Raw genomic sequence first — 15,290 nt, 5'->3', positions numbered from 1 at the left:
CACACACACAAATAAAATCTAAAATAAGCTGAAGACCTGTCCATAAGGAATTAAAGATAAAGTGCTCTCCATACCACCTATTGATGTGGGAAAAATGGTACAGAATACTAATACAGTCAATTCTCATAATCTGGGCTAGTTAAGTTCTCCACAATTGCCATGAACAGTCGCCATGAAGAAGTGGTGAATACCACACCATTGCTCCAGAAAGAAATAGAGGGTTAGGTTCCTGAGAGCTTCTGGTCACATTTTCATCAACAGATCAATACATAACCTTGCTTCTGTTGAAACACACTTTATTTACTATGTATTTCTTACAAATAATTATATGCAGTATTTCTTTAAAATATATTATGATTACAGCATTTGTGTAATGTTCTCTACTATACTGTAATTATTGACTTTCACTCAGACATGTACACTCACACGCAGATACAGTATACACATAGTGTACAGTACTCATACGCATTACTGTGAACACATTGTATATTGTATAGTGATACAAATAAAGTCCTAAAAAAAACCCCAAAATTAAGCATTTAAAGTTTTATAAAAAACATTTAACATCTTACTATTGGTGGAGCTGCAGGATGTACGATGGGGCAGTGCACTGTGCAGTTAAACCTCTCAACCTTGGCATGCCCCAAGACAAGCAAGGGAGAGCTTGATGGAACTTATTCTGCAGAAGAGGAAGACGTCGATGATGGTGGCATGGTGACACCTGGCAGTTCTACCTCAGGAATTTGGCTCTTGCAACTTTTTGAAAGTGTCAGTGATTCTTGCTCCCATACTGGCTTCAAAAATTAAGTCAGCCTTGTCTGCTTGGCTTTTCGCCTCAAATCTTTTAAGCATCTTGATGTAAGGCACAAACATAGTGGTGCTTAAATTTGAGGCTTTGCTCAAGCATAGGGTTACATTCTTCCATGTTACTGACAATTATTCCAAGGCAGAATTCCATTCCGTTATTTTAGCTGCTGTTAGAGGGACAATTTTTGGAAGTCTCAGGCTGGCTTTCATCACCAAATCTGATACCTTGTTTTGCCATCCTGTCCAGGTCTTCTTTAGTGGGCTCTAACTGCCTTTTCCACCAAAATTTCATCCACGTCTTCTTCCTTCATGTCCCCAAAGCCCTCTCTACTTATTTGCATGCAATAGGCATTATGTTTTTAACAGTGTTCTTTTTACTTTCTGTAACACCTTCAGACTTCAAAGTTTTTCATACAATCTGGTGAAACATTTTCCTGACAGTCATCCACATTAGCCTGCTTGATGCTGTCCTAAGCTGTGCCAACCGAAGCAATACTGCTGCACACAGTGACTGACTTCCGGTGGGCTATCGTGGTGGTGTCCCTGTTGGTGCTGAGAGCCTCCCAAGCTCCCTCCTGAAGCAGGCCTTGACAGCTTTAACTACGCCCTGACCAAAGGTTCGATGAGAGACAGTGTTTGAGGGCATAAAAAGAACTACAGTGAGATGGGCATTTTTGAGTTCTCCACGGCAATGGATATTATACAACAATAAATCCCTGAAGGCAAGGTTTTCATTCTATAGATAGTGTTCAGCATCTAGGATGAAGCAGTTGTGCACCCAATCCCAGAATATTTGAGACCAGATTCATGCCTTTTTGTCCCACCTCTAACGTATTGGCATACGTTTCAGTTTTTTCGCTTTAATTGCTTGTGGATTTTGGGATCTGCTCACCATAAGGGGTTTGCACTTAAAGTTCCCCCTGTCATCGGCACACAACAGCAAGGATGCAGGGTCTCTGAACGACTGAAAGTCAGGGGCTTTGGATATCACTTGTATTATATAGGGTCATTTGCAAAAGATTTTATAAAAAAACAGGTCAGTCTCACCAGCACTGAAAACCTGCTTGTCCATATAATCCTCTTCCTGAAAAAACACTTAGCAGGTATTCTTCCACAGCATCCTGATCTGCAGAACCCACCTCTCCTGCAAGTTTAACATTTTTCACACCATATCGCCTTAAAATGCATGAGCCAGCCAACACTAAGCAAGAAAGGTTTAACATTTTCCTCATCTTGGGTAACGTGCTGTGAGCAGAAAGGCTCAAAATAATGCTGTTCACTATGCTTTTTTAAAAATCAGTCATAAATTCAAGAGTCCACAAATTTGGTTACTATTCTATCTTTTCCATAGTTTCACCATGCACTATAGATTTTACTTTAGCACTGGGAGTTGCCTCATCTACAGATTGGCAAATTTTTTATTCTTTTTTCTGGATGTACCATATTGCTGATTCATGAACACCATCTCACAGCCAACTCAATGAAGCTCACTTAACACACTTATTTCCTTCGCAAAGCACATAGCGGCCTCCTTGTGCTTAGAAACACAAGAGAGAACTTCAGTACTACACTTGGAGAAACCTTTTAAATAGCAAAATCATCAACAAAAAGCACAAAAAAATATGGCACTAATTAGATTGAAAGGGACACTTGCTTACAGTATGAGCTGAGAAAAGACGGTAAAGCCTTGCCTTGTTCGGCCTTGGCAGGAAGATGTGCCTCAGGCAACTCATTTTTCATCGCTCTGCACATGCCTATAAATGCCTTCGAAAAGTGCCATGAGTATTGATTTAGGGGTTACAAATAAATTTTAGACAGTAGGAAAACTCACAAATACAAATAATGCGGATTGACTGTACTAAAATAAAGCACTTACTATTTAAAGTTTGTGTGCATTTAAAGGTCTGGAAGGATATACATAAAAACAAACCTGTTTATGGCGGATATCTTATGAGTTACAAATAAACACATACGGCCAAAGGGGTTGGTGCTAGTGAGAGCTTATTCTAGATTCATCAGGATTTCAAACGGTATAATTAATCAAGCTGTAAGAGACAGTCATGAACAAGGAGCTAGGGAACTTGGTTCCCTACACTATTGCTGTGTAACGTCAAGCAAGTCCCTCAATCTCTTATGCCTCAATTCCTCAGTTGTAAAATGGGAATAATTTAAGTTATTGAGGATCTATTACATAACAAGCACCGGGTAAATTGGGTCTGAACTGGGAAATACTCTAGAATCCCCACTAAAGAACAAAGTTTCTAAAATCATAGATGTTCTAGACTACTGATGTTTCACCTCCTGTCATTCTGCCAATATTACCTTAGGTCAATTGAACTACAACAGCTGGTGGAAACCCACACTTGATAATGCTTCCCACTTCTCTGACAGGCAACAGGCGGAGTCTATACCTATTACAATGAATACTGAATAAGGACTCAAAATAATAAAAATTATGATAGCAAAAGCCATCATCTGTTGAGTATTTGCTATACACCAGGGACATGTGCTAGAAACAATGTTTGTATGCCCCTAAAATTCATGTTGAAAGCTAATCCCCAATGTGATGGCCTTCGGAAGTGTGACCTTTAGGTAGTGATAAGGGCATGAGAGCAGAGCCTTCATAAATGAGATTAATGTTCTCATCAAAGGAAATCCAGAGAGGTCCCTCACCCTTTCCACCATGTGAGAACACAGCGAAAAGATGGCCATCTATGAACTGGGAAGCAGGCCCTCAGCAACACCACATCTGCTGGCACCTTGAATTTAAGACTTTCCAGACTTCGGAACCGTGAGAAATAATACGTTGTTAATAAGCCACCTCATCTATGGCCTTCTGTTATAGTAGCTCAAGTAGACTAGGACACTATGTAAAGCACCAGAGTTACCTAACTCACAAAATGAGTGATTTAATCCTCATAACACCACAAGAGGTAGGTCTTTTTATCACTCCCATTTTACAGATGAGGAAACTGAGGCTCAGAAGTTACACAACCTGATAAAGGTGACAGAACTAAAACTACGAGTAGATTCATCTCATTATGTTCTTAACTATTACACATACTGTCTTGATGAGTTCTGGAATATAACAGCTACCATGTGTTTAGTACTTACTATGTGATAACCCTGAGGTAGGTACTATCTTCATCCTCATTTTACAAATAAGGAAATTTACAGAAAGAACAATGAAGCAATTTTCCCAAAATTATACAGCTAAGCCCTCATCTTTTGAAGTTTATTGGGGGTGGGGGTGGTAATTAAAAGATTCCAAAGTCTTTAAAAAGAAGAGATGGGAGAGGACTTTGTAAGACAAAAAGCAGCAGCTGCAGTGGCACACTGGCTTGTCCTTCCCTACTAATAATGCTCCCTCCTTCCCTCTGTCATATAATATGGTTCAAGTGCTGTGAGAGAAGAAAAGAGTTTAATATTGTGCTGGTAGAAGGAGTTTCTTGAAGACTTGGTCAAAAGCCTTGAAACAATGTTGAGGAGTTGCCTTTTGGCTGCACCAAGATAACAAAACAGGGAGTCATCATGTTTATATTCCTCAGTATGGATAAAAGTGCCTAGTATTAAAATGAGATGATTCAACTGAATACTTTTATGTATTTCTGAATTATCTAACTTAAAAATACATTTCCAGGGCTGGCCCAGCAGCAAAACGGTTAAGTTCACGCGCTCCAGTTCGGCAGCCCAGAGTTCGCAGGTTCGGATCCCAGATGCGGACCTAGCACTGCTTGGTAAGCCATGCTGTGGTAGAATCTCACATAAAGTAGAGGAAGACTGGCACAGATGTTTGCTCAGTGACAACCTTCCTCAAGCAAAAAGAGGAAGACTGGCAACAGATGTTAGCTCAGGGCCAATCTTCCTCACAACAAACAAAAAAAAAACCATTTTCACAACGCATGACACATAGGGGAGGAAAGCAAAGGAAAAAGCCTCTTACTTTTCTAGGATTTTAACTATTAACATTAAAAACAAAAACTGAATGGAATAATACAAAAACACCAACCTTTCATCCATAGCAGTGGCTCTAAACAGTGGTTAAATATTAAAATCACCTGAAGTCACCTGAAGAACATTTCAAACATACAGGATTTCTGAGTTTGGGCCCAGACACTGAAAACTCCCCAGGTGATTCTAATGTGTAGCCAGAGCTAAGAATCACTGATTTATTCTTTCTTATCAGCCCAGAGACTTATTGTAATGCCCATAAATGGTTACTGTAGACCTCCCCTTGGATGAGGATGCCAGAAATACCAGTATCCCCACACTGGTGAATATTGCTAGACTTAGCACACAGAGGGCAGGCTCACTGCTCTTCCAAGGGCGCCAAAACAGTGCTTGTTCTCTTTCTTTATTACACACAAACGGCCACTTTCAACCTACAACAGTCTTAAAATGCTAACATAAAAGCAGAATTTGATGCATTGGGGCCGGCCTGGTGGCATAGTGGTTGGGTTCACGCGTTCCACTTCAGTGGCCGGGGGTTCGCTGGTTCAGATCCTGGGCATGGACCTGCACACAACTCATCAGGCCATGCTGTGGCAGCATCCCACACAGAAGAACTAGAAGGACTTACAACTAGGATATACAGCTATGTACTGGGACTTTGGGGAGGAAAAAAAAAAAAAGAATTTGATGTATTACACCAAAAGAAAGGAAAAGACTAAAGAAAAAAGAACAAAGAAAAAACCCATGACACACTATGGAAGTATTTCTCAAATTTAAAAAGTTACAAATCCTAGCCCCCATCAGAGATCTTCAGATCCCTATTTGAGAAATAAATACATATCTGGTCCAGCCTAACCTTTCACCCTCATTTCCCATGATTCTACCAGAGGCCCACTTCAAGCCTGGCCCTAATGAATAGTTTTGCCAAATATACACGCCCTTTGTACATTATTACTCCTCCTTTTCATCCCTAAACAGAGGAAAGTAAAAAGTCTTTTATTATGATCAGATTTAATTGGACTAATTATTTTTTTATGCCACATTATAAAAACCAATATTTAGCACTTTACTTAAGCAATACTTACTGTCATTTTGGTTCGGGACGTCTGACAACCCTGATCTAAAAATATAAACAAATTTAAAATAAGACAAATATCACTTTCTTCAGAATTTTCTAAATCTGTATTTCTCATTAAGTTTTACTGATCTTTAAAACAGTTACTGAAGAAAATATTTTAAGCTATTTTAAGTAAACAGTATCAAATTTGAGAGCTGAAATATATAGCTAAGTAAGTGGAATTAATTCTTTTCCCATTTTGTCCCCTCAGAAAGTATACACTGCTTTGGGCGCAATATTATGCTCTTAAATTTAACTCTTAAATACGTCACAACTTCTAAAGGGTTTTTGTCATTCCTCCCAACCTACCCCCAAGCACATATAATTTTCTAAAACTGGTTTTCATTTAAATTTAAAGATGATACAGGATACGTAATGAACTTTTTAAAATTTTTGTTATAACTCTGTTTAGGTTCTCTCCACTCCAACTGGACTCTATTCCTTCAATTAGCATTAAGTTTTTACAAGAGAATAAAATAAAAAGAAATATACCTATAGAAACATCATACAGGGCACTCCCACCCAAAGAAACTATAGAACTTGCTAGTAAACTATCTCCAAAATCACCTATTCATTATCATTACTTTGAATTCAGTTCAGATCTAAGAAACCAAAGACTACTGTATAGATTTTTCAACTTACTATTTAAATTATTACATACCATAATGTAAGTTTTCAGGTCCTTTCTGAGTTGTCATGTTGGGCTCATTTTGCTGACAGTAGAAACGTAATAAGCAATGTTGATCACAGAAATGTTTCATTTCCCCACGCCACTGCACTCTCTCTTTAAGAGTTCCTTGAGATTTACAACAGTCACACCTTGCAGCCTTAATAAAAGGAAGGGATCAGACATTTTGAATTAGAAGGTTTAAAAAGTCAGACATGCATTTTCAGATTTCTAAGTTTATCAGTGATTATTGCCAAATGTGATAAAACAATGTCTGACAAAGAAAAAATAAAATTACAATATAAATCATAAACATACAGTAAAATCCACAATAAAAGCAAAAAAGAAAGGTAGCAATTTACCTAATTGTCAAATTTCTTTTCTGTACTTACCAGAAGTCAAGACCAGCATTACAAAGATAGGATAACCAAAAAGTGAACATTGGTAGACCAAACTGGTATTTTAATATTTTGAGGGCCATAATGATATACTGGTAGAAGTCTCCTACAATCATATCACATTGAAAATCTCTGAATGATGAACAGATCTCCCAGGTTCAACTGATAGTTTATAGTAAATCAGTTTAAAGAAGTTGTGCAGGACCCGAATAATTCTGAAGCAAGCTCTTATGATGAGAAAATCACGGATGTTAACCAAGTATTTTTGTTTCTCAACAGTTTAATATAACAAATCTGAAGAGCTTTAATAAATACACTAACTTTAATAACAAGAACTTCCAGTTCATGTTTTAAAACACTCAATGTTTAATTAATTAAAAAACAATTATATTTTAAGACAACAAATTTGATCTACGTCTAGGAAAACAAAATCAGCCCTAACTGGTCTACCAATATGCAAAATAAAACCAACTAAAATTCATACATAAAAAGTTATACTTTATGATGATGAAATCAATAATCTAGGGACAAATTTATATGTTTCAGGATCCCATTTTCCCTAGATTTTGCCCATTTTCACTAATTCTTAACATCTTAATGAGTGAACCAAAAGATATAAATGATTAATTTCAAATATAGTTCTTTTGATAACTACGTTTCTGATTTAGAGTAGAAATAAATTACTATAATTTTTTAAGTTACACTTTGGTTTAACTAACAACTTAGAACTTTTGATAAAGCAATAAATATTAAGTATTTTGTAGTTCATAATTAATCATGGCTGTACCTTTTCCTCATTACTCTAAATAATCTAAAGTTTATACTGTGGGTTTTGAAATCTCTCACTTATGTCTCAACAGGAGTTCAATGAATAAATACTATGTCAAAGTTCCTAGTCAGGAATATTAACAAGTGATTGTGTTGGTAAACAGGTCTTATATAACAAACATACCCCAAGGTTAGAACACAGGCTCTTTTTTTTCTCCAGGTCAGGTATTTCTCCTGCTGAATAAATGTTAAATGAATGAAGATTTGTAGTATAAATTATGACTATTAAGTGATGCCAATATCACATCTCTTCTCCAAAAAACTGTGAGTTCAAATCTTATATTGCTGGTAATATTACGTGGTAATCTCAATAATGTTAACACTTAATATCAACCAGGTCATATTTTACTCAATAATGAAAAAGGTCGCTATGTAAAATTTTCACCAGTCAAAATCTGTTCTTTAAAATAACCACTGAAGCATTCCAGGTTTCAACTTTTTTTTCCCCTTTTTATACCTCATGCTCACTGAGCCTAAACAGTGCAAGAACAGAGCAAAACTGAAGCTGTGACCCAACTACCTCATTCAGTGAGAATCTGAAAAATAAAAGCCCAGCATGTATATCTACTCTCTATAATCCTCACGACACAACTAGAAACTAAGGTCCAAATAGGTTACCTGACTTATCTAAGGCCAAATATTAAAAATGCAAAGACAGGACTCAAAGCAGACAGTCCAAGTCAAACTTGGACTTTATTTAGTACATCAGGTTACAAAGACAATGGAAAGACACAGTGAATTAATATAACTAGAGAATACAAATCCTAATAGCAGTAAATGTTGCAAGAAGTTTCTCAATGTGACATCTAAAACCCAAACTAGGGCTGGCCCAGTGGCAGAGAGGTTAAGTGCATGCACTCTGCTTAGGCGGCCCAGGGTTCACAGGTTCAGATCCCAAGCACAGACCTACACACTACTTATCAAGCCACGCTGTGATGGTGTTCCACATCCAAAATAGAGGAACAGTGGCACACATGTTACCTCAGTGACAATATTCCTCACCATAACAAATTAATAAAACCCAAATCAATTTCTATAAAGAATATTCAAATCACTACATGGACTAGGCTGACTCTAAGTATATGTATATCACATACATCTCTTGTTCAAAAAATTGTGAGCTTGAATCTTATATTGGTGGTAATCTTCTGTGGTGACTTCAATAATATTAGCACTTAATATCAACCAAGTCATATTTTATTCAACAATGAAAAAGTCCCTATGTAAAATTTACACATTTAAACAATAATTTAGAAGGCCAAGGGCATAAAACCAAGCACATTCCACCCAAAGAATTGGCACAATGAAATCAGTTCATTATTTTGTAATCAAAGACATTTAGATTTTGTAGTAATAATACTTTTCCTTTCTTCCAGGAGATTCAAAATAATTTAGATGATTTCTCTCTATCCAAAAAAAAAAGGGGGAGCAAGATTAATGCCAATTTGCAAATAGGAACAAAAATATGTATATACTTTTTCAGGATGAAAGGATAATAATAGAACTCAATATTAATTCCAAGTTTAATGCCATAACCAAAATTTCAGAGGTTTGTGAATCGCTTTTTTTTATTGTTTTTTCTTTTACAGCCACTAATGCAAACTCCTGGTAAAGTGCCTGGAACGGATAATTTGAAAACATCATTAATGACCATCATTCCTTACCAACACCACTCCCAACCACAAAAGAGAACTCTTAGGAAAGGTTAATATTTCTACAGCATAAGAACTGAAGTGTGACTTAAGTCTCTGGTTTAAAAGGTTTTCCTGCCACTGTGGAAAATTGGGGAATTGTATGTTATTTTGAAGAAAAAAAAGTCAGTGATTCAAACAAATCTAAATAATAGGCAGACACTAAACTCTTAATTCAAAAACCTTAATCCAACCTCTCAGCTAATACAGGAATCTCTTTTTCAATAATTGACAAAAGGTCATTCAGCCTGTACTGACATAGTCCTTTAAATTATTAGACAGTTTCAACTTCTGTTTTTTGTTGATACACACACACACACACACACACACACACACGCAAAAACCCCCTTGTAACTTTCCCATCCACTTGTTCCCCATTTCACCAATCAGATCTAATTTTGCAAGGGGGAACCACGAACATACATGAATTAGCAGATTTTTAGTCATTTTAAAAAGGCATTCTTTATAATGTCCCAATGTCTGAGTATAACAGAGTGATTCATTATAAAAAAAAAAAAAAAAAAAAAAGGAATGCAGTGATAAAAGAGTAGGTGATTGGGTACTATGCATAGTATTTAAGTGATAGGAATTCTTCAGTTACCAAAAAAGCACATTTAAAGCAAGAATGTTAGATATTATCTTTCTGAAATTAATTTCAAAAGCAAATAATTTGGGGCTGGCCCCATGGCAAGTGGTTAAGTTCGAGGGCTCCACTTCGGTGGCCCAGGGTTTGGCTGGTTCTGATCCTGGGCACGGACGTGGCACTGCTCATCAGGCCATGCTGAGACGGTGTCCCACACAGCAGAATCAGAAGGACCCACAACTAGAATATATAACTATGTACTGGGGGGCTTTGGGGAGAATAAGAAAAAAAATAATAAAAATGAGGAAAAAATTTTTCTTAAAAGAAAAATCAATATTTCTAGCAATTTACAGACAAAAAAAAGAAAAAAATGTAAAGGACCAATAATATTTTTCATTCAGCTATCCTTTAATAACTAAGACTTACTAAAACATTAAGTATTCATTTGATTAAAGCCCGTAAGTCATACTGTTTAGACTATTACAGGGCACTTGCATTAAATAATTTAATACTGCTACCATTCACTACTGGTTTCTAAACAAATCAAAACCTGTGTTCAAAAACTGTAATCTGAAGCAGTAAGTTTAAGAAAAGCTTATTAGTTGTAGTAAGAAGTATTAGTACTGTGAGGTACTAGTACTTTCTCGGGAAACAGTGGGTCTTTTGAATTATCTTCGCTATATATGAAACACCTAGCTATTATTGCATTACAATACTAAATCCTTTTTCTCCAAAAATTTTACACTTACAGAAATCAAAAGAACTGTCCTCCCACCTGGTTTCACATTATGCCTGGAAACATTTACTTTGAGAAAAAGTAAAATCTACTTCCTTCTAAAGAGTTATCTGGGAGAAGAAAAACAAAATTTTATTCTCAGAATTTTTAAAGTTGCATGTTTTCAACAGATTTTATATCCCAACTTAGAAGAGACAGTATTTAATAATTCTCTATTTTAAATCCAAAGCAAACCATTATATTAAACCATTACACAGGGGCTGGCCCCGTGGCCGAGTGGTTAAGTGCGCGCGCTCGGCTTCGGCAGTCCAGGGTTTCACTGGTTCAGATCCTGGGCGAGGACATGGCACTGCTCATCAGGCCATGCTGAGCCAGCGTTCCACATGCCACAACTAGAAGGACCCACAACTAAAAACATACAACTATGTACCAGGGGACTTTGGGGAGAAAAAGGAAAAATAAAATCTTTATCAAGGGAAAAAAAAACCATTTCATAGAAAACACGGATCATTCAAAACATCTTGCCAAGTAAAAGAAACATAAGCAGTAATTTCAAAAGTATAATACTAAATATTTAGATTAAATTTACATAAATAAAAAAGTATGTATACCCTAGGTAGTCTCTTAGATTGAAGCACAGAGAAGAGAAGGTAAAAACACCTGGGTTCTCCTCCATGTAGGGAGCAAAGCTCATGACTAAAGGTGAAGTAACATTGGAATTGGCTAGCTGTTGTTTTTAGTTTCCTTGATGAGGCACTTTTTTTCTTGCCCTAATAAAAACTGGATTGACTAGTAAGGGACATTTTTTTATAAAATAAAATCTAAAACTCTGTATTCTTAAATTTAAAAAGTGGAAGGGGAAAGAAGGTCAAAAAACTATAATTTGGTTGGAACTCAATTTACCACATTTTCAAGATGATGCTAGCAGTGAATAGAAGGGACTCATGAGAGGTATAAGAAATTACAGTTTGATTCAAGTAGAAAGCACAAAGTTATTCTTTGATTATAAGATTGGCTGCCTCCACAAAGAGGCCAATGATGAATCAGGAGAATCAACTCTTTTCTTCATTTTGAAGACTGTACTCCTATTGATTGCATAAAAAAATCATCGTTGTTACTTGCTTTACAAATTCCTACCATGTGACGAAAATTTTCTTACCTTTATTCCTCAGATTAGTATAGTATGTAATAATGCTATTGTGTATATTACACAAAGATTTGTTGGGTTTAAAATAAGACAAGGAATAATAATCAACATGTGTTTAATGCATAGAATACTGACATTAAACATAAACATAATTATAACTGGTTATTTAATATATTCTTATATATTCTGAAATAAACTGCACCTCATTGAAATTTCATCATTGGACACTGCATGAATAGAAACATCAGATACAATTATCCTTTAAGATAAATAGCAAAATGGAACAAAAGGCAACATCTAGAGTAATGTGGTCTTTCGACAAAGAACACTTCTTTCCTTCCCAAAAAAGAAACCAAAAGATTTCTCTATTTTAATTATAATATAAAAGAAAGCAGAAACATTAAAAAAAAAAAAAAAAAGCCAAACAGAGAAATATGTTCCACGTGCTATGAACAAACAAAAAGCAAAATCTTCCAAGAAAGACTATTTCAAAAAATTAAAGTTTTAGGTTCACAATTACACAATTAGGCAGGAATCTGTATAGTAAAATAATTACAGGGAAACGGTCATTATCACAGGGTAAGAACTTCTGTCTCAAACAATAAAATAAATCATGAAGAGGGTAAAAGATAATAACAAAATGAATTTTCACATTTGTAGCCACTAAATAACAACTGTTTCTAGATTTATCCAAGACAAATTTCCAAAAATAAAACCACCTAAATAGTGGAGAAGGTGTATTTGTGTGTGCTAAACTAAAACGGAATATTTAAAGTCATTAAAGTAACATTTTCTGAGTGATTTCTCAAAACTGCCGTCTATAAAAGAACAAGACATTGGTTTAGACTAAAAGGAATCCATAGAGGGTATTAGCGTATTTGTCCTGTGTGTTTCTAAAATTTGAACCTTAATTCTAAGGCTCAAATTAGTTAGAAGCAACAGTAAAACTCAAAAGTCCACCAAAACTCTTAGCCACAAAACAACCTCTGACAATTTGGAAAGTATCTTTCTTCTTTTTTCAAAAAAAACAAGTTAACGTGCGGAACTGTAGATATTCAAGAACTACACCAAGAATTCCTGGAATTCTCCTAAGTACATAGTACCATTAACACTAATCACTTTCATTAAGTGAACTAAATATTCTACATATTTCAACCATTTTACTGTTTGTTTATTTAGCAGTATTTCAGTTTTGAAGTTATGATGACATCTGTATTCACATGCTTTAGAACTGCATCCATAATAAAGCTTTAGGATTGAGATGGTTTTCCACGTTTTGGACAGAGGAACTAAGAACTTTTTCTTGGGTAGTATCTGACTAAGCAAAGCCCAAATTTACAATCATTTTCTTATCTAGAAAGAAACCAACACAATGAACCAGAAGGTTCATTTATCTTAACTCTTTTACAAGTAGATTTTAATAATACACAGACACACACGCGCGCTTATCTACAGTTTCAAATTAAATGTTTTTGGTCTGTATTTATCCATATCGTGTCGTTTCAGTTTGAAACTCTCAAAAGATCCACCATGAAAAAGACAAAAAGAACAAGTGTTTAAAAATATATCCTAAGTATCCAAAACAATTACCTGCTAATGTTTAACACTGACAAAGTAGTCATCAAAAATATTTCTATTTAGTGAAATAAAGACAACAAATTTTAGAGAAATAATTCACTTTGTTAAACAACACTGCTGAAAATACAGATGCATCCTAATTTGGGGTAATATCTGAGATATAAAACAAGTAAAAATACTACAAGTTATAAAGAACAAATTGAAATGACAAGAATTTTAATGAATTGTATAATCTGGGCTAGGCCTAATGTGTGTACATTTTTAAAATAAATAACCTACTGTATTCGTAATGGTAATAACTACTACATTTTTTTAAAGACTCGTTCAAGTAGCTGCTATAATAAAAATTTTGAGTCACTTGCCTTGTAGTACCAATCCTGAAATTTTTTACAGCAGTCTTCACTACAGAAATCTCTCACGACACCATCAAGTTCTTTAGTTGCTCCCTTCTTACACAGTTGAGAGCAATAGTTACAAGTAACACATCTCAATCCTAAACGTCTTGCAAAATCTTGTTTGTACAATAGTTTGCAGCCTGAAAAATACAAGTTTTTAATATTAAAATAAAAAACACTTTTTGAGGTGAGAAAGAGCTTATAGGTCAAATAGATCACTAGCTCTAGAAAGCATCTATAAATTCACATATAAAGTCCTTTCTCTCCTGATCAAAACTGTGAAATCTACTGTGATCAACACCAATGTGTAAAAATTGGAACAGAACATGGGATACTATACTAGATACCACGTGGGTTCAAATAATCAATGCTCTAAGACATTCAAATCTAGTAATGTCTCAGAACTGTGCTCTATTTAAAAATAACCTTGCTTAAGTATCATAGAGTAAACACACCACAAATAGGCATTTTAGAGAAATGTAGACTGTTGATAAGCATGAAGTAAACAAAGATGTATTCAGCTAAGCAGGCATTTAGCTGAATTTTTCTAGCCTTACCTGTCTCTGTCACCCTACATGGACCTTCAGGGAAGTAAAACTGGTTTATTGACTTGTCCAGAGAAAACGCTTTGTTATTCTATTCCTTTAATAAAATATTTCTTTTACCTACTACATAAATGCATTATTTTAAATGTTTTTACATATCAATCTTATTTATTCCCTATAGACTCTATACAAATTACATAACCTTCCATACTTTTACTCATGCTGTGTCACATACAAATGACCTTCCATTCACGTCTCTACTGAAATTCTACCCATCCTTTAATAAGGAACTCAAATTACACCTCCTCCACAATCTCTGCCCTCATCAACTTAATTTTAAATGATCTTTCCTATCTGTGAACTCAAATTGCAACTGTTTTCTATATAATTTATTTGGTAAGTCTTTATGTAATGTCTTATGACTTCTTCTCTTTTACCCTGAACTACATTTAAAAACATTTTTAATATTTTACCTTTATTAGCTTTCTCTTTCTAACTAGATTTTGATAGCAGTACCGGGTATTATATGTTTTATTTCTGACAGCTTCCAGCAGAGAACTAGGTGCAGTTAGAGAAAGCACAAAATACATTATTAAACAGGAAAAAGACACACATCCTTTTTAACCTTTTATTGCCCATTTAAAGTTATAAGTCCTTCCAACTGAAAATTATGTTCTTAAATGTCAATTATCTATGTGCTGCTACTTGTCTATTCATTTTAGTAAAATCCATGTAACCCAAATGGTACAGATCATTGATATGTATGTTAGCCATCAACACCAATACGTTCAGACTTATGAATCACCAGGAGTGTCACTGCACAAAAATTCAGGCGTAAAGAGTTAAA

General features: G+C 35.2%; 1 protein-coding gene across 25 annotated transcripts in view; it reads right to left on the bottom strand.

Annotated features, from left to right (window-relative positions):
• ZMYM2 (zinc finger MYM-type containing 2) overlaps positions 1-15,290 on the bottom strand; it is a 94,423-nt gene that overhangs the window by 18,326 nt on the left and 60,807 nt on the right. For 22 of the 25 annotated variants that reach the window (XM_070577773.1, XM_070577774.1, XM_070577791.1 and 19 more), the window contains 3 exons: positions 13,866-14,038; positions 6,537-6,702; positions 5,844-5,878 (listed from right to left, as the gene is read on the bottom strand). In XM_070577773.1, the coding sequence (XP_070433874.1) occupies positions 5,844-5,878; positions 6,537-6,702; positions 13,866-14,038 (374 nt within the window). Of the gene's footprint in view, positions 1-5,843; positions 5,879-6,536; positions 6,703-7,892; positions 7,943-13,865; positions 14,039-14,916; positions 15,002-15,290 lie in introns of all 25 variants that reach the window. The other 3 variants (XR_011527734.1, XR_011527735.1, XR_011527733.1) reach the window with 2 other exon arrangements.

Source organism: Equus przewalskii, chromosome 16 (assembly GCF_037783145.1).
Source record: "Equus przewalskii isolate Varuska chromosome 16, EquPr2, whole genome shotgun sequence".
In the NCBI taxonomy this organism is placed as follows: Eukaryota; Metazoa; Chordata; class Mammalia; order Perissodactyla; family Equidae; genus Equus; species Equus przewalskii.
The sequence above is the reverse complement of the archived record's forward strand: the minus strand, read 5'-3'. Positions and strand labels throughout refer to the sequence as shown.